Source organism: Alexandromys fortis, unplaced genomic scaffold, assembly GCF_014885135.2.
Source record: "Alexandromys fortis isolate MF-2015 unplaced genomic scaffold, M_Fortis_MF-2015_v1.1 scaffold_143, whole genome shotgun sequence".
Lineage (NCBI taxonomy): Eukaryota > Metazoa > Chordata > Mammalia > Rodentia > Cricetidae > Alexandromys > Alexandromys fortis.
In genome coordinates, this window is record NW_026068044.1 from 1,660,904 (window position 1) to 1,676,228 (window position 15,325).

General features: G+C 45.4%; 2 protein-coding genes across 9 annotated transcripts in view; both read right to left on the minus strand.

Annotated features, from left to right (window-relative positions):
• Nucleotides 1-1,619: 1,619 nt before the first annotated feature.
• Nucleotides 1,620-15,325, minus strand: part of Epb41l3 (erythrocyte membrane protein band 4.1 like 3) — a 208,686-nt gene continuing 194,980 nt past the window's right edge. For 5 of the 8 annotated variants that reach the window (XM_050166200.1, XM_050166201.1, XM_050166199.1 and 2 more), the window contains 7 exons: nucleotides 7,634-7,756; nucleotides 6,719-7,075; nucleotides 5,588-5,719; nucleotides 4,741-4,839; nucleotides 4,270-4,350; nucleotides 3,876-3,992; nucleotides 1,620-2,753 (listed from right to left, as the gene is read on the minus strand). In XM_050166200.1, coding sequence (XP_050022157.1) covers nucleotides 3,882-3,992; nucleotides 4,270-4,350; nucleotides 4,741-4,839; nucleotides 5,588-5,719; nucleotides 6,719-7,075; nucleotides 7,634-7,756 — 903 coding nt within the window. In that variant the 3' untranslated portion in view covers nucleotides 1,620-2,753; nucleotides 3,876-3,881. The remainder of the gene's footprint in view (nucleotides 2,754-3,875; nucleotides 3,993-4,269; nucleotides 4,351-4,740; nucleotides 4,840-5,587; nucleotides 5,720-6,718; nucleotides 7,076-7,633; nucleotides 7,757-15,325) is intronic. The other 3 variants (XM_050166198.1, XM_050166197.1, XM_050166196.1) reach the window with 2 other exon arrangements.
• LOC126516052 (uncharacterized) lies at nucleotides 7,766-15,241 on the minus strand. Its single transcript, XM_050166203.1, has 2 exons — nucleotides 9,985-15,241; nucleotides 7,766-9,009 (listed from the first exon to the last, which is right to left on the minus strand). Exons 1-2 carry the CDS (start codon nucleotides 10,063-10,065, stop codon nucleotides 8,257-8,259), a joined length of 834 nt encoding a protein of 277 aa, XP_050022160.1. The 5' UTR covers nucleotides 10,066-15,241; the 3' UTR covers nucleotides 7,766-8,256.

A 15,325-nucleotide genomic window follows, 5' to 3' on the forward strand; every position in this document is an offset into this window, starting at 1 on the left:
ATTATGCATACAATATTCTGTCTGTGTGTATGTCTGCAGGCCAGAAGAGGGCACCAGACCCCATTACAGATGGTTGTGGGCCACCATGTGGTTGCTGGGAATCGAACTCAGGACCTTTGGAAGAACAGGCAATGCTCTTAACCACTGAGCCATCTCTCTAGCCCCCACACTGGGTTTTTAAAAAGGATTCATTTGTGTGTGTGATCAGTGCTTACCTCTATGTATGTGTGCACACTATGTGCATGCCTGGTGCCTACAGACGCCAGAAGAGGGTTTTTGGGGTCCCCGGAACTATAGTGACAACTGGTTGTGAGCTGTCATGTGGGTGCTGGGAACTAAACCTGGGTCCTCTGCACGAGCAGAAAGTGCTCTTAACCTTTGAGTCATCTCTCCAGCCCCTCCCTCCTCTTTATAGGTTGCAGGGCTGGAACTCATTTCTCACACCTGTAAGGCAGAACTTTACCCACTGAGCTATAAATCTTTAGCTCCGTTTTTTTTTTTTTAAAAAAAGATTTATTTATTTATTATATATACAATATTCTGCCTCCATGTATCCCTGTGGGCCAGAAGAGGGCACCAGATCTCATTATAGATGGTCATGAGCCATCATGTGGTTGCTGGGAATTGAACTCAGGACCTCTGGAAGAGCAGCCAGTGCTCTTATCCTCTCAGCCATCTCTCCAGCCCCTCCATTTTTTTTTCTCTAAGTCAGAAAGCTAGGTAAATCATGACTCGGAAGATGTCAATAAAGGCAGGTTCCTTTGGTTCTTAGTTTTCCTCCGCACCATGAGCACCTGAAAGAGGCCATGCAGGCCTCTGCAACACCCACTGCCTCATTTATGCGGAGCTGGTATCTGAAAGGAAGAGTAGTGTTTTCTATTTTTATTTTTTCCATATAACATTTCTATCGATTCTTTGGGAATTTTGCATCATACAGCCCAGCCACACCCATTCCCCAGGCTTTCCATGTCTGCCCCTGGCCTTGTGACTACCCTGTTCCAACCAAAAAAGAAACAACAACAGCAGCAACAACAAAAGAACCCAAGTCCAGTGTGTGTTCTCTATATACTCGCTGGAGCATCAAACTCCCAGTGACCTGGCCTTTTAGTAAAACTGAGTTCTTCCCCACCCCCGCCAGAACCCACCAGTTGTGGAGAGCTTCACTTCAGTATCCCTGTTACACTTTCTGAGTTCTCTTCGATGACGTCCTACCTAGGCTATTACTTTTCTTGGAGGCAGGAGTAGAGGTGGCCACAGAAGTCTTCCATGTCCCTCTTTGTCAACTGTGCGAACCCCTGTCACGGATATCACAGTCAAAGCAGCTTTCTTAGGAACAGCGGTTTACTTAGCTAACTAAAAGTACCCAGAGGCATCAAGTTCCTTTTCTCACGAGAGCCTATAACGCCCTTTTGAAGCCATTGCAGGTAACTGACTATTTCTATAAATGTATTTTGCTCTCATCCCCAACCCTCCAAAGTCTGTATGACTGAATGCGTGTCTCTCTAACCCTGTTGTCTAGCAAGGATTGCTCTATACTTCAGCTAGATGAGGCCTCTGGTGTAATGCAAATGTGAACTCTGGCTTAACCACAGAAAACCGGAATCATTCCACACAGAAAATTAGAGCTTTCAATGCATTTGCCATTTTTATTTTGCGATGCGGTAACATGATTCAGGACGGGCTGTGATGCAGCAGACAGCGTAATGGAGAATATATCTTTCTGGAGGCTCTTTCTAACTAGACACTAAATAGTTTAATTACAGTGGAAATTCTGTACAATTTAAGGCTTGGCTCTGAACTAGATTGGAAATATGGACCAGATTTGTAAATAAAACACCTTTTTTGTTCAAGTAAAAGAAGAAAAAAAATCAATGAAAAAATACAAGGAAAAGAAAAACAACAAGAAAAAGCAGCCCGGCAGATCTTCCTGGAGTGGATTTTCGTAATATTATAAACTAACAAAAATACAGGTTTTCTTCCTCAAACAATGATAATGTACATATTGAGGGTTTGCTTAGGTAAATTCTGGGAATCTTTCTGGATTGAACGCAGACCAGAGTGAAGGCGTAGGAAGAAATTACATCAGTGTGCTAGAATCAATTCTACCTTATAACAAATTAGAGACACAAAGCAAGGTTGTAAGCATTACGCATTTCTAGAGGGTCAGAGAGTCATTACTGCTTACGGGTGAGAATAATAAAACCAGATCAGACAAGGACAAGATTCAAGTTGTTCACTGAATAAAGTCGGTTATTGGCACATCTAATCTGGGGTAAATCTGACACACCGGACCTAGACGGCTGATAGCATTTTAGGGTAGTTAACATTTGTTTGTAAACAGAATTTGTCACCTATGAGACTGTGGTTTTGTGGAGACTTTAATAATAAACTATGGTAGGGCATGAGTTGTGGTCGTGTTACATGAGATCACGGTTTACACAGTTGGCTATGAACGTGCAGGTCGGGTTGAAAACAGAGATTTCGGTGGAAATTAAAAGTGCGGCGCGGCTCTTTCGTGATTTTTTTTTTTTTTTATCATCGCTTCATGCAGTGTCGGTTTAGAGATGCCGATTCGGATTGCTTTATGCGGGAAGATCTCTCTGCCAGTGTCTTTCATTAACGGTCAAGGTCAGTTCTTCTGGAATTTTCCACGGACAGACGCAAGTCAGTTGGGTTAGAAGAGGGAACGCCACATAGGCTCCGGTTTTCCTAACGGTTTACATGACTGGGTTCGTGTGCAAGCTGGGTTACTCCTGTGGGAAGAAAGGTTCCATCAGTTTCTCATCGGAAAACGTCCGAGCAGTTACAGAAGGTGCTGTGGAGGTTAGAATGCTCATTCCGATGGGAGGCTGTTACATGGTAACAGAAAACTGCATCACTCAAGTGGCCGAAGCCCATTGGAGAGAAAAAACAAAATCTTTTCTCTCTCTCACTTCTGCTTTCATCTTTCAAGAATCCTATTAATTTGGGTCTGAGTGAGTTTAGCATTTACTTTTCTTATTTTTAAAAGAGGTATTACCCATCAACCTAAACGCTTCAGAAAATGGTTCTGGACAACCTCTTTTCAATACTATTCTTATTCCAGAAGTACACGGGTAAGTAGGTACAACTGCACTCAGCATCCACAGCCCACCTAAGGAAATGCGCAGCCCCCTGAGTTCTCACATGACAGGGCTGTGCACGCAGAGAGGGCAGAGTCTGCTCGTGATGTTGCCCACACAGACTGGCAAGGCATGCGCTTTCATGAGGAAAACATGACCACAAAATCTGCATTGTCGCCTCCCTTTGGGACAAAGTACGATGGGGAAAGTCAGTCACAGAATACAGGAAGTATAAGGCATTCGGAAAGGAAGGGAGTGCTCAGCTTCAAACCAAGTCAGTCTGAAGCACAGACGTTCGTCTTGGAAGAGCGTGCTTCCAAGGGACGACGATGCTGCCGTCAAAAGCATGAAGGAGCACGGCTAATTTCTCTGCAAGTGGAAACACAAATTCAGCTTCGCAGGAGAACCCGCTTGAGTGCTTATTAGGCCCACACGGCGAGCGAAATCAAATTAGATATTTCAAATTTGGCCGGTGTGAAGAACGCAAAGCCCAGAGGAAAAGCGCAACGGTGAGACAAGGCAAGCAAGGACCCCGCTTTTCCCTTCGCCTCTAACTGGCGTGGGGTGCAGACACAGCTCTAACGATGGCTTCTCCGCAGCAGAGGCAACCCCAGTACCCACAAACAGATCTCCATCTTCTAGCCAGCCAGCCCCATGGATGCCAGTGAGAGAACCAAGGGAGGGGGAATGAGGCAAAGGAGGGGAGGGAGGGAGGTGCCCCATGCTGCATGCCAGCTGAGGCAAGCCTAGAGAATCATCAACGTCACCTCTTACCTCTGGTCAATCCTCTCCGTCTTCTGGTGTGATTTCTGTCTCTTTATGGACCACTACTTTGGTCACTGACATGTCGGGGTGCTGCTCTTTGGCCTCTTTAATTGCCTGAGCCAGAGCCTATCCCCAGGAAATCACAGAAGGGCAGAAACAAAAAGGAGGTGGGACATGCATGAGCCATAGCAAGGTGTAAGACTTATGAGCTAAATCTATATCCACAATTAACAAGGAGGTACAATGATTACGGAAGGATTCGAAATTGTATTCTGCAAAGCTAATTGAGAAACTATTTTAGAATACACGCTGAACTAGAACATTAGCATTGGGAACCCAAAGGCCCGTAAGTTCACATTGACTTCTCCGTCAGAGCGTTTACCGCCTCACACACACACCCTACCTGGTCATGGTCAATGTCAGCATCTCCCGTGATGACTATCCGCTTCTCAATTCTCGTCTCTGAAATGCCGCCTTTCACAGTCTAGAGGAAACAGAAGAGCCCTGTGAGCGACTCACTGGGGAACGGCAGGAGGCAGGAGTAGCGTCAAGAGCCACCGTCGTTCATGCCCCCAGGTTCACTGTCAAAAGCAGAGCTTTTGGGGCTTAGCGGGCCAGTTTCTCTGAGGTCTACTCTATGCCCACCCTGGGATACCATCAAGGATACCAAAACGAATCCTCAACAGAAACTGGCAGAGGCGGACAAGTTCATGGGAGACACTGACGTCTCTCAGCTCACTTTTAATACAGCCTAGCTCGACAGCGGATAGGCAAGTAAGGAATTCCCGCGCAGCCGGGCCTGCCGGAGGTTTTGGTGATCAATGTCTTTTTCCAGCTATCAGGACTGGTGCTGGTGGGTGTCGGCTCCACTTACTTTGGTGATGTGTGTGGTGGTGGTGGTGCTAGTGGTTTCTGATGTGATCGTCTGGGCGCTCATCAACACCCCTGGCTCCAGATCGGCCCCAGGGTCAACCTAAGCAGGGACAGGAACACACACAGCACACACGTGTGGTTACATTTCCTCTTCACAGGACGGTCCCATTCCTTAATGCCGTACGGTGACAGAGTGAACTGGCTCTCCCCATGCGAAGACTCAATCAACGACGCATGGAAAATACTCAGAAACTGTTTGCGGCCAGACTGAACATGTCCAGGTATTTGCTAAACATCGGAGTACAATCGGAGTACAACCACACTTATTTCATTTATTTAATGCAACCACACATTGCATTCACATTGTGCAAGGTAGTGTAACTCACCCAGCGATTATTTAACTATATCTGAGCATGTCCATACATTATAAAGAAATGTTATACTAGCCTAGCCAAGGAACTGGAGCATCCATGGGAAACCTGGAACCTACTTCCTTAGAAGGAAGGAACAATCGCTTTCCAATCAATCATAGGCCAATTCAGGTAGCTCCTGGGAGCTCTGGGAGTAAACTCTAGGCAAAGCCGCGGGCTAGGAGGGTTAACAAACTGAGATGATGTGGGTAGCCCAGTCCTCTTTATGGTCCATAGCTGCACACACAGCTCTCTGAGGCTTTCCTATGCCAGGTTATCCAATGCCTTGGGGAAGTCCCTGTGGCTCCGCAATCAGTGATAAAACCACAGCATAGCACTGGTCTTGACAGAGATAGTTTGGATGCTGCATCCTCTCAGCCTCCTGGACTGCTACTGTGTATGCGTGACGCCACAGAGTGGCCAGGCCTCCGGTCTTACCTGTGAAGACTCGTATGTGATGGTTTTGGTTTCTGTGTGAACTACTGGCACTTCCTTGGTAGAGATGTCGAGCTTGCCTCCTCCTGGAGAAACACCGCCCACGCTCATGCTTTCCATTCTCACAGTGGATGACTGCAGCAGTGGGAAGCAAGGGGGAAGGGTTACCGAGGCGCACACATGGTTTGACTCCTCTCTCTTCTGGGGAGGGGTTACCGAGGCGCACACATGGTTTGACTCCTCTCTCTTCTGGGGAGGGGTTACCGAGGCGCACACATGGTTTGACTCCTCTCTCTTCTTGGTGTCTTTTGTTCGTGACAGAAGTTTCCACATTAAATGAGGAGGGAAGATATGGATCACGGCACACAATAAATCCGTGTCAGTCTCCCGCCAAAACCCAGCAATTGTGGACATAGGATGTTCGAGGCAGCAGAAACGTCTTAAAGGACATTAAAAACAATCTGCTCCTTCTTTTCAATCTCATATGCAAACACCGATAAGAGTTAAACCTATAAACGAGCTTTTAAACTAGTAACCAAGGAGGATGAGGCAAGTCCTAAATCATCAGCCACCACCCACCACTGTGTGGAGGATCTCAGTAAAAGCTAACAGAGAAGAAAGTTCTGGAAGTTGGAGGAATGCTTTCTGGTCCTTCTGGAAAAGTATATGGATCAGAAATAAATGCCAACTTTTCATTTAAAAATATTTATTATTATTGTTGTTGTGCCTATGTAGGTCAGAGGGCAACTTTCAGAACCTGGTTCTCCTCTTCCACTGTGGGTTCTAGGGACTGAATTCGGGGCATCAGGCTGTGTGACCAGCACTGTTAGCCACTAAGCCATCTTTGTGGCCCTCCAGTTTTCTCACAGCTAATCACTGGTTCCCATGCTTTCTGTCAGTTATAATGTTCATGACAGAAACTGCTTCCTGGAGCTATACGTCATCAATACTTACTGGTTGTTATGTTTCTACGTGACCCCAAATCTGGAAACACGCATGGGGGCCTTTCACTGCCATGCGAAGTAATAGAACAGAGAGGAAAACCAAAGGCTCCCTGCACCACAAGGCATAAACTTAAATGTAGCCTTGCTTTCACCTTGGTATCACCTGAGTGAATTAGTAACTACTGTTCACCTCAAAATGAGACTTTTGTTCCAAAGCCTCGGAAGGGTGCGTAGCCTCCACCTGCTCCTCCTCGCGGGAGCCAGTGGCAGGCTGTTCCTGCTCAGGGACAGACTTGTCGGCCACCTCTCCTCTCTCTTCCTTGGCTGCTTCCGTCCCTTTTATGCTGTGCGGATCCACGGGTGTGGACTCTGCAGCATCCGCGTCATCCCCCGCCGCGTGAGAAGCATCCCCACTGCCCTGCACGTTCATCACACGCCTCTCCTCCACCACGACCGTTTCCTGCAGCACCTTCTCAGTGCTGGGGGGCTGCGAGTGCGGGGCGGAGGCCACCTCGGTTTCAATGGATTCTGTCTTCGTTTCCACTTTCTGTATGGGAAGAGTACAGGGTCTGAGTGACCGTCCATAAAACAAAACAATCAACCCCCACTCCAAGCTGCTGCTCACTAGGATGTCCAAAGCCGGCATCCAGAGCTCATTTGCACAAACACAGATGGATACAAACTCAGGTTTCCTTTCTCCCGCCAGCTTTGCCGTGTGCTTGTTTGACCCGCACATGGGGACCTGCACGGGTTTCTCAGCAATGGCAGGAGAAACAGAATGGAGTAAAATAGGCCAGTGGAGAACGGAGAATGGAAGCTTTGCCACACATTCACACCGGCTTTGAATGCGCTCTGAGACCCAACAGATGAGACAAAACCTCCTAACGCCATCGCTGTCGAGTACCGGAAGCGCATTCTTGAAGTGGAATGGAAGCTACGTGACAGACACATGCAGCGGCACAAAGGGCAATCACTCAGGACATCTTTGAGGTGCAGGACGGCAATGCCACTTGGGTGCAAAACACAGACACACACCTGCCACAAACTCGCAAAGCAAAGCAAACGGGCACATTCACAAACACCAAGGATGGGAGCAAACGGCCACCTGCACCCAGCTCTGGGTCGTAGAGGAAACCCCGCCTATGAACTCTGTGGGTTTTCGAGCCGACTCTAACAGACTGAGGATCTCCGAGCCATCCATGAGCTTCTCCCCAGAGGACTGTTTAGTCTGAGTAGACAAAGAGAGGAAGAGTCAAGCACGAGAGAGGCGCCTCGGGCTCACGTGTTTGCGGCTTGCTAGACAAGACTGGAGGCAGAGGGGAAAAAAGGAAGGAGGAATGAAGGAGGAGTCCACGTAGAGAGCTTGGAAACAGAAAACAATGGAGGCATAACATAGCAAACTAGGTGACCACGAGCCCTCGTGAGCTACAGCCGAGATATTACGTTTAGGGTGGTGCCGATTTAAGCCGGTCATTTTTCCAGCCCCGCCCCCCCCGCCCCGCCCCTTTATTGCAAGCCACAGCAGCGTTATCACGGCATCTTGGGAATGGGCAGCTAGAAATAAAATGGGAAAAGTGTTTTAATGCTGACTTTAGACTGCAATATTGATTTAATCATAGAGGAGAAAAGCTGGGTTCGCTGCTCCCAACATAAAGTCAAGCGGCAAGAGGAACGGGAAAGGTTCAGGGCGGAAGGGCGCTGTTTGAAAAAAATCGTCATGCTGGAATCTTAAGGTGCGACTGAACGAGAGCCACTGGTTACCACCACTTGGGATGCAGAGGACTCGGTGACGTAGTGAGCAGTAGCCACAGTAAAGGCCGGTTCCTGGGAGTACCGCCACTCAGACAGGCTCTTCCTGCGTGGGCCAAAGGGCCCTACCTTCAGCACCTCACATTCGGGGACCTGCTGCGGTTTGCTGAACCGGGGCTGGGCGGGCGCATCCTCTCCCAGCGTTGGAGCCTTCTGGGTGTCATCTTCCTCAGGGCTCTGCCGGCGAGATTCAGCTTCCTTGATGGGCGCCAGGGACTCTGACAATCTCCGCTTCGGGGTGTGGACCTCGGGTCCCCTTCTGGATTTCTCTTCAGTCAAGGATTCCAGGACCTCATATTCCACCAGCAAGGGAGCAACCTTCGCAGCCTCTGCGGCGCCTCTCTCCGTCTTCCGCAGGCCTTCCAGCAAGGAGGTCTGTGCGGCTTTCTCCCCCTCTTTAGCTTTCCCCGTCATGGTAACAATTCTCCCAGAGACCGTGTCGTAGGATTTCCCTAGCGTGTACATCTTCTGCTTGGTCTCGTCCTTAAGATGCATGTCTCTGGTCAAGTCATCGAAGCCGTGCATGTCAACCATACTAGACTTTAGCAAGTCGGCTGGGATCTCACCAGTTTTACTGGTCACGGTAACCACCTTGTAAGTCACAATCTTTTTCGAATCACCATCAACTACCTCAGTGGGTATTTTGTCTACAATAACCCAATCCTCTGTACCCTATATTCAAAATATAAAAGCTAAATTAGGAAAGCTGATGGCATCTTGTTTATAAAATAAGAACCCTTTATAGAAAAATCAAGGCCTAAACTACACTCGGGCACGGGGTAGGACGGAGGCAAAGGGTGGCCACTGTCATCTAAGAATTAGGGCTGGTGTCTCCTCTCAACTAAAAGTCTACTAATTTCAGCCCAGAATACATTCTGTGGGGTAGCGTTGTAATTCCATGTTACTTTAAATATGAACACGTCTTGGCAAGGAATTTTAGAAGAAACCTATTTGACTTTATGGTCAGCAGCTGGTTGCTTTTTATGTTAGGATTGGATGGTATCACTGAACTATTCAACTTTACGCACGTGGGCACAAAAGACAGTTTTCCACGTTCTCTGTTCTAGAGCACTTCACATACTGATATTCTCACAAGGAAGTTGAAGGTATTCTCCAGGTTTCTGCCAATGCCATTTTCCAAGACTGCAAGTTTATTTCCTTATCCAGGGCAGTCAATTCATGACTATACTTGGCATCAGTGCATACCGAGTGCACCTGTATTCAAGGTATGGTATTAGCATTTCCCCTGATGAGCCACTCCTGATTGGATCCTTTATAAACGAGACTCAGAGGTCCGTGGAGTGCTCTGCTCTCAGCTAGAACTAATTCGATGGCTCAGTAATTCCTCTCCTACTTCCTTTAGCATTAGTTTCAACAGGACAGAAGAAAGGTAAGGAACCTTGGCCTACAGGAGAGCTATCAGGACGCCATGGGCTAACAGTTAACCAGCCTACCCAGTTGCGGAAGGAAGCAAGCTCAAACCAGAGTAGGTGAGCATCTTGTTTTACATCTTAAACGAGGGTGCCGTTTTCTATTTATCATAGCCTGAAAACCTGACTCTAGATATACGTTTGTGTTAAGCAGAATAACTGTAGGTTGATCTATATGCTGGCAATGGACTGAAAGAAATAAATTGAAAAGAATAACCTCTAGGGTCGACGGGACAGTTTTCTGGAAAATTATCTGATGAGAAGTGGCCACAGAATCAGCAGAGACGCCTTCGTGCATTTTCTTAACCACACTTGGCTAGCAAGAAAACCAATATAAGTTCAGAGTATTCAAAATCAGTCAAAGGCATTAAAAATAGTAGCAGTCTCTAGATGAAAACTGGCAGTGGGGGGGAATTTCAGAAGATTATCACAGATAGACCCAGAGCCTCAATGGTAATTTTTATCATGTAGAAGTTATGAGCAATACGTAACTGATCACTAACATACTAAGCAAATTCCCTCTCCCAAAGTCTAAGCAAAGTTACATACGTACCCACCTTAGCATTAAACAAGAGAAACTAAAGAAGTGAAAACCAGAGACTTCAGGGACAGCGAAGGCTGAAGAAGGTTTCCTCTACGCAAATAATCCGTGTTTGCTTTTTACCTGAGACTCAAGGAATGCTGAACTTCCTTGCTGTAAAAATACAACTTTCTCAGAAATCTCTCTCTCTTCTTTAGTCTGTTTGAAGAGAGGGGGTTGGAGAAGAGGGAGTAGACATTTTCCAGAGAGACAGTTAGGAAGCGAGCACTGTATCATCTGTGGATACATAGTCTATTCATGCTTTCCTGGAAGAACTATTCATGTGAAAAGCGACCTAGAACCATTCCAAGTTTCAATAACCATCTCCGAACGGGCAATGCTATTTCCTGAAATGGATGCCCACACAACTCAAGACATTTCACATCTCCACAAACATAGGACACACAAGAGTGGTATGAAGGGTTGCTTGGCATTTCACCAGGCTTCTCTCATGGCCCTAATAGTACGCACTAAAAGAAAATATGAAGAAAATAATTTTAAAAGTAACAGGAGAAGCGCTCACTTCTAATCCTAACAAATATCCGATATGCACACGCTAATGTGGTAGCGCAGGAAACACATGGTTGGTGCATTAGCCATCTGTCCTGGTTAATTCCATCTGTCAGCTTGATTCAGCTGGAGTCCTTTGAGAGGGAGAACCTGGGTGGGTGAATCCCCCAGACCAGACTGGCCTGCTGGCATCTCTGTTGGGGGCTGTCTTGGTTGCTAATCGAGTAGGCGGTGTCATCCCCTAGGCAGATGGCGCCGGGCTGCATAAGAAAGCCAGCTAAGCATGAGCCCGCCAGTGCGTCCATCCGCAGGCAGGCAGCCGTCTCTATGGTATCTGCTGCAAGTTCCTGTTTGAGTTCCTGTCCTGACTTCCTTCAAGGATGGACTGGGAATTGGAACTGTAAGGCAAATAAGCCCTTTGCTTCCTTCCCTAAGTTTCTTTTGGTTTGATCAGAGTGCCTTTTTTTTTTTTTTTTAAATCTTATCACAGTACAGAAAGCAAACTGGAACACTTGAATAAACGCAGTCTTTGTTGGCCTCCAAGCAAACAAAAGTCAAATTTTACTTGAACTTTTATAATATGGTGAATAAGGTTTTTTTTTTTTTAAAGTTTTTTAAAGTTAATTTCAAATAATCTGAGTGGAAACTTTAGATCAAATCGTAGTTTTCTTTACATAATCAAGGAACATTAATTTCATCCTTTGATGTGAGGACCAGCTCTTGGGTTTTAAAGTATTGCTTTGCTACTTCCTTTAGTATTAAATAGCCCTAACTCAAGCGGGATCCTACTGCCACCAGGTCTGCCCCTGTATAGTGTACAACTCCAGACAGTGGGGGTAGGAGGAATAGTTTTGAAGTTCAACTAAAAATGATCGGGTGAAATTCAATAAAACTCCCTATGTAAGTTCTGTCTCCATGGCCTGTCTCTCACCTCCTGTGGATTGGACCCACCCGCCAAGGTCCAATCTCACACTATATGTTAACTAATAGGAGGATGGGTATAAACTATGTCTATTCATGGTCTGCCTTCCAACCCAACCAGTGCCTCTACTAAGGAAGAGACAAACTACTGATAAACTGAAGCCTCTACACTGTGCCTCATTACAGGCAAGGGTACAGTCCAGCGCACAAGCCAACCGTTTTATTTAGTTATTAAACATCACACTGCAATAGACTTGGGATGCAAAGTCCTATTCTTCAGGGATACAAAATTCATAACACCCATTCTCTCCTGGAGTATGAAGGTTTTCTAATAATAAACGTTAGAGAATAGGTAAATTTGATAGCGAATATAAAATGGTGGGAATCAACTGTAGTCAGCGTCTGTGTCAAAGCTATACATATTAGATGCACTATACCTGTTAGGCTCACTAGACAATACAGTGAACATACCCGTGGATTTGCCGCCCACATGCCAAAGAGGACAATATTGGCATCGCACAGGCATTAATATTGCTTTTGGATTGGGATTTGGAAAATTTTGGTATCTAAGGTAGCCACTGAAGAACATGGCTCTAAAGTGTGTCCCGTGTGCCATGCCCAAGGCCATTTTGGGAACTGTTGGTGCTCAGTGTCCCAGAGAACATGTCTCTTTCACATGAACTCATCTATTTGTTAACAAGGACTTGGTTTTATCCACTGCTCTGAGGGCATCCTGCTATTTCTCTATTGTTTACGCAAACACTGAAACCTGAAATCACTGGCAATCAAAGTCTGACTTACGTACAGTGAACACATGAAATTCTCAGAATATAATCATTATTTTTTTTAACTTTAGTATGTTTGTAATTGTTCATTAATGGTATCATTTTATAGAAGTAACAATTAGTATTCAACCACTATAGATAAGAAAATGATAAAATTAAAAATCTGATCACTGGATTTTTTTTTCAAAATATATTTTCTCACTGAAATTCATTTAAAAAAAAAAGAAAACCAGAAAACAACTAAGTTGGGGTCATAAATGTGAGGTTATTGAATCTAAGTATCTTATTGATTCTGACACAAAACAGTATTATTTTATTTGTGATGCAATTTTAAAAAATGTTAAATATTTTTCTGCAGACACAACTGGGATTCCTTCTACACTGGATAATTAAAGTGGCCACATCAAGGAACAGAGTGACACCAAGCAATTGATATTCTTTCAAAACTGTCCCCCATTCAAAATAGAACTGACTGCTTTTGAGTCTGGAAACCAATATGCTTTGCACGCTCCTAGCTGAGGTTAAAGAGACTGTCTGCTTTTCATAAAGCCAGACAAGAAAAAAAAAGCTGAAGTCTAAATATAGAAAACAGAGGTGATTTAGAGAATCAGAATGTTTTCTCTGCTCTTATGGCTATCTATAGGGCTCCCAGCTGGACTATAAACCTGTGGATGTCACTGACAACTGTCTCATTCTGAAGAACACAATGGAAAGCAGAGGTCGCGCTGCCTGGTCCAGCTGTCTAGAGAAGCCCAGGGCTTGAAGCAAGTGAACACAGCTCTCATCTTCCAGGCCCTGAAGTACGTAGCTTTTCTAGACGCCCCCCCCCCCACTGCTGCCCGGCATCCACCGTTCTCCAGCTCGCTACACCCACACAACTGCCTCCTGAGATTTCAAGTCCACACCATAGTGACGAGGCATGGAGCTCTTGCAGAGGGGTGGGAGCAGCCACCCTGCCAGCCCTGGAGTTCTCTGTCTGTGGACCTAAGTGTTCGCTGCCCCTTAGCTACTCTTATGTTGAAAAGGGCCTTTATGTTGAAAAGGGCCCTTTCTCGGCTGGCTTGTCTGTTTACACAGACGCAGACAGAGAAGGCAGGGCATCCAGGGAGCCCTTGGGGCTGTCAAAGCACCATCCCCTCCCATGTCAGTTCAACATCATCCTCCAAGATTCAGAGGTGAAGTCCTTCTCAGTTTTATAGCTTTGACTTTTAAAGTCTTCGTTTTTATTAATGTAATTTCTTATTACCCAAATTTTCATTCAAAAATCTACTATTTCCTTGAGTATCAGCATGAAAAGAGATGCTGGGATTCTTTCCCTTTTTTTTTTCTTTTTTCTTTCTTTTTTCTTATTTTTACTTTGGTTTGCTTTGGTGGCTATTTGTTTCAATTGGTGTATTTAAAACTTAAGCCAGTATCTAATACCTTTAGAGACAGGAAACTGTTTCCAAAAAAAGAGATAACATAAATAAAATAATCCAGGTTTGAAAATTACAATAAATTCTACAACATCATAATAGGTAAGTGACTTTTTCTAAAAAAAAAAAAAGTGTGTGTGTGTTTACACACATGTCTGTATGCATATGTGTATTATATGTGTGAGTGAGGGCATACACGTGGCACAGCATGTGTGGAGAGGTCAGAGGATGACCTTGGGTTTTAACTTCTTGTGTTCTATCATGTTCGAGGCAGGGATTCTTGTTGTTCACGGCTGCTCATGCCAACTTAGGTGGCCCAGGAGCTCTGGGGGACTCTCTTGTCTCTGTCCTTTTCTGAAGCAGGTTACGTTGGGACTGCCGAGGCACACTACCACATCTGCTTTGGGGAAGCATCAAACTCCTGTCCTCATGATTTTACAGCGAGCGCTTTATTCACTGAGCCGCTGCCTTAGTCCGCAGGTGCAACTCTTAGCCACGCAAAGGCTACGCTGACCAAATCAGGCTGAATGTTAGATTTCGCCTCCTGATGCTTAACGGTGTTTAATGGTACAGGGAGACTTTGGTAACAGCACTTTCATTCATTCTGCCTAAAAAGAACTTTTTCAGGGTAACTCAGACAGGTAGCCAACTCTTTTCAGCTGGGACTGGGAGAGATAATGAGATACTGGCCCTTTCGATAAACAGCCTTCAAAGACTCACAAACAATGGGTGTAATTTGATTCTTCCTTTCTCTGCAAGGACTTCAGTACCACCACTTAAAGCCTTTCTCTCTCACAACAGCTGAGGTTTAACGCTCTATTCTGTCACGGCTCCTTGGGCAAACATCTCACAACAAAAGGATCTTGGCAAGGAGGCTAATCAATACAGTGCTCTAAAGATGCAATTTCCAAAAATGATTTATTTTGAAAGGGAGAGATAGCAGGGTGTTCTCTAATGGATGATCAAATGGCCACTACACCCACAGAGGAGGAGCCCTGGAGGGACAGAGCCCAGCCTTCACTGACACTTCAAAGTCAGTTTCCTTATATGGAAAAGTCTTACTGAAAAGGGGGTTTCTGTCATCTGCTTTTCCCATTTAAAAAAAAAAAAAGCAAACACTGATTTAGAATTAGTTCAAAGAAACAGTTATAATTAAAATAAAAAAAAACATTAAATGAAACCAAAGTCCAGTATTAGATGCCAGAGTACTGATCTGTTCTGAAATGCTGTTAACTTCTGATCTCCCCGCCCCCCCCCAATTTAAACACCAGACAATCTTGTCAGGCCTCATTTTCCAATTAACGAGAAGAAGAAACGGGTTTTTAAGGGGCAGTTCTCAACGTAGGA